This window comes from Corvus brachyrhynchos, unplaced genomic scaffold (assembly GCF_000691975.1).
Source record: "Corvus brachyrhynchos isolate BGI_N302 unplaced genomic scaffold, ASM69197v1 scaffold1097, whole genome shotgun sequence".
NCBI lineage: Eukaryota > Metazoa > Chordata > Aves > Passeriformes > Corvidae > Corvus > Corvus brachyrhynchos.
Genome location: NW_008239003.1, coordinates 142,301 through 146,316, shown reverse-complemented (window position 1 = coordinate 146,316; position 4,016 = coordinate 142,301). Strand labels below are relative to the sequence as shown.

General features: G+C 40.3%; 1 protein-coding gene across 1 annotated transcript in view; it reads left to right on the top strand.

Annotated features, from left to right (window-relative positions):
• Positions 1 to 65: 65 nt before the first annotated feature.
• Positions 66 to 4,016, top strand: part of DHFR (dihydrofolate reductase) — a 12,052-nt gene continuing 8,101 nt past the window's right edge. Inside the window, exons 1-3 of the mRNA XM_008637449.2 lie at positions 66 to 169; positions 1,606 to 1,711; positions 2,651 to 2,777. Of these exons, the coding sequence (XP_008635671.1) occupies positions 145 to 169; positions 1,606 to 1,711; positions 2,651 to 2,777 (258 nt within the window). The 5' untranslated portion in view covers positions 66 to 144. The remainder of the gene's footprint in view (positions 170 to 1,605; positions 1,712 to 2,650; positions 2,778 to 4,016) is intronic.

Sequence of the window (4,016 nt, the reverse complement as noted above, 5' to 3'; positions counted from 1 at the left end):
AACACTCCCCTCATGAGTGGGGGTTTTTTTGTTGCAATTAGAGAATTTGCAAAAAGCATTAGAAATGAGAGAACTTATTCTTAAGACACGTTGTAACGCATTTCGTGCTTCCCCGGCAGGAATGAGTACAAGTACTTCCAGAGAATGACGAGCACATCCCGCGTGGAAGGTAACTGTGGGACTCTGCGTTTCCCTGCCTCGGCCCTCTTCCTGCACACAGCCTCACCAGTATTTCAGCCCTCTGTAATCGTTCGGGGTAGATGAGGAAAGATGATTAATCACATATTTCAGAGGAGATGCAGGTGATCTGTTAGGAAACAATTTTCAAATCTTCCTTTCACCAGAAGAGTAGAAAACGTCATCAGAAGTTTACCTAACATATCTTTACATGAAACTTCGAGTTAAAAATGGGAAGGTTTTCACAAGCTGCTTAATTAGCGGTGTGGTTTGTTTTTTTCAGCCTGGATTAGCTTATCTAACTTGTTTGCTGTAGCTCAACCTTGGCCATTCGATCCACCCCTCTGACCCTTGCGGCAGTAATTTTGCTGAGTTTCCTGAGTGCTGAGCCATCCCCATGCACCAGAAAATCCAAACCATGTTGATAGCACAGAGCCGAAATACTGCAGTCATTTGTCAACAGAGTCACTCTTTCATGGTTCGTGTAGCGGTGTTTTTAGGCTGTTAAAACTCACTTGTTTGGTAAAAACTCACTTCTGGTTAGTTTGATACATTCCCTTGTTTTGATTAGGAGACTTACTCAATTTTCTGATTTGAAGGTCTGTTCCATAATGCACAAGAATGTCTAATCTCATTTTGAAACACTCCTAAGCGAAGGACTTTACTTATGTTTTGGAGACCTGATTCAGCCCTTTGTAACCTTATGTGTATAAAAAAAGGACAGAACACAATTGACAGTTTTAAGTCTTTTTAGATGTCTGCAAGTTGCATCTTACCTTGCACAAATAACCTGTGATCAAGAAAAAAGATACTTGAAATGCAATTTAAAAGAAACATTTTGCTCCATCCTGCCTGCAGATCTTTTGACAGGCTGTGATCTTGGATGCTAGGCAGGTAAACTGCTTCATAACCACTTCTGAATGGATTATGCTGCCATAAATGTTCACATCAGGGATGTCAGCATTGCCTCTGTTGTCTCTCAGCCTGGAAACTACGTGGCAAGAGTGACCATGCTGGCATTGTGTTTATTTCTCTGATAACTCCCTCTCCTCATAAAGAGAAACATTCCTTTCCTTAGCAGTGTTGCATGTAAGAGGTAATCAGGTTATGAATGCTTGGGTTTGGTCAGTAATTAGATTTATGGGTTAATGTTATATGATTGAACACCTGTAGCACTTCGGCTTTGGATTAAATTTGACTGGTTCTTCTCCTAGAAATTATTGTGAGTTTATGAATCTGTGTGGGACTGTTCCAGTGTCAATTGCCTGACCAGGCTTTGAGCCCACAGACACGCTCCTCTCTGCCTGTGGCTCATCTGAGAACTGGGGCCTGAGCTTGTGCTTTTGTCAGCTGCTGAAGAGGGGCTTGGAAGGGAGGGGAAGCTCATCGGTGTCTCTAAACAATTCAAATCAATTCTCTCTTGCTCAGGTAAACAGAATGCACTGATAATGGGGAAAAAAACGTGGTTCTCCATTCCTGAGAAGAACCGTCCTTTAAAAGACAGAATTAATATTGTGCTCAGCAGGGAGCTCAAGTAAGTATGGTAAATAAGGGCCCTGTGAAACAAATAAAAACCTGCACCAAAAAATGTCAGTAGCATTACAACATGCAGTAGTTCCAAATGTAGCATTTTTGATACCTGGTTAGAAAGCATTTCTGCTGTTGGTTCTGAGTGTTATACTTTACTCTTAATTTTTAATTTTTTAAAATTCATTCACAAGGTAATTGTCATTACTTTGCATCATGAGTGCTACTTCTAGCTCTACTCACAAACCATTTGACAATTTTCAATAGTGTTTCTGACTCATGTATTTAACTGTATTTCTCTAGTTCCTGCTTAGATTGGTGGCCCTGAATCCATTTTTTGAAGTTTATTTTTATTAGGATTTGTGAATGAACTGTCCTTTTTCAGACCTCTGTTCTTGAATGCATCACCCACAGTCACACAAATATTTTTAAATACAAATGTCCACTTGTTGTGGTTTATTGCTTTGGAGGCTGTTGGTGGATTTGCAGCTGAGTATGTGGGTGGAGAGGGAATATTGGCTTTTCAACTGGTTTTATTTTAAGGAAAATGCTTTTTTTTAACATTCCAGAATTCAAGTCAAAATTTACATTTAATTTCTTGATGATCTGTATTTAATAATCTAAGTTTACTTTATAGATTATGTATTTACATTATAGTTACGTAAATTCCTCAGTTATACTTCTTCAAAAACATGTTAAAAAAATTCAGATTTTTAAGCTATAATGCCTCCTAAGTTATGGTTCAGCTGTGATCTGTTGAACAATCCTGCAGTCAGATGAGACTTCTAACATAATATGTCAGTAAAAGACACTTCAAAATAATTAACCAACGTGAAACATTTAGTTATTTGTTAATTCAGCAATTCACATTTTGTATCTCGTTTGTATTGATGATCATGATGAATTGTCCTTTATTTCCTTAGTAATAGAACTTTGCTTTTTCTAGGGAAACCCCGAAAGGAGCACATTATCTTTCCAAAAGCCTGGATGATGCTTTAGCTCTTTTGGATTCACCAGAGTTAAAAAGTAAAGTAGACATGGTTTGGATTGTGGGAGGCACTTCAGTGTACAAGGTACATTTAACCTCCTCCTAAATTACTCATTTTCTGTGATGGGATGAGGATGAAGTTCCTATTACTGCTGCTTTAGGAAGTGTTTTCCCTTTATGTGGCCAGCAAACTGCAGTGATTGCAACAGAACAAGTCTCAAAGAGTAAGATCTCATCTCTCAAGTTCAGAATACCCATCCAGAAACTGAACATTGCTCTTGCCAATGGGCCAGTGTCACACAGTTGTTGTACTTTTGAGAGCTCTTCTTAAATACCTAAATTGCTAGGTTTTTCAGGCAAAGCCCATATTGTTATGTTTATTTTACTGAGCCCATGTTGTTATGTTTATTTTACTGAGATTGCAGACTGACCCTGCAAAGGATGTGAAAAAAAAAAAAGGAAAAGTGCTCCAGCATTTTTAGCCAGAGTATGACACTTTATACATGTAAATGGGGAAGAAAATAGGAATTAGAGAGAGCTGACAGGTCACAGTGTCATCAGTAATAGGAGATAATCATACAACAGAAGGTCACACTCACTCTGCTTTCCCATCTAGCAGTGTTCCTACTGCTCCCACTCCCTGGGTCAAGAATTGTAAAGCAAATTCTTTTTAACATAAAAGAAACAGTGCTGCTGTCCTTTAGTCATTACAAGCATGCTGGGAGATACACTCCAGTTGTTGTTTGGCACTCAGACATTAGATGTGTGGTGACAGTGCCATAGTGCACCTGGTGGAAGATTAGGGCTGATACTGTGCCTTGTTGTATGGGGCAGGAAAATGCATTTTTGTGGTGCTTCTTGCCCATTCCCTGCCACAGCCATGGGCTCAGCTGTAAAGAGCTATTGCTTCTGCTGCTTCTTCCAAGAGTACCTGTCTTGGAGGCTTCTACTTTAACTACTTTTCCAGCCTCTGGCTGGTATTACTGGTATAAAAGAATGCCATTTTTAGACCATTACTCACCAATACTCAGATTATAAATTGGCAGTTTTGATCAAGAGCAATTTCGGATGTACTATTTGAGCTGATCAGTACAAGGGAGTGAGAGACCTGGTTACCCTGGACGTGGAAAAGCATTGAGAGAGCTGGGAATGTCCAGTCTGGAGAAGGGAAGGCTCCAGGAGACATCAGAGGCCCTTTCAGTGCCCAAAGGGGTTCCAGGAGAGCTGGAGAGGGGCTTTGGGCAAGGGCCTGGAGTGCCAGGACAAGGGGGAATGGCTTCCCAGTGCCAGGGGGCAGGGCTGGATGGGAGATTGGGCAGGAATT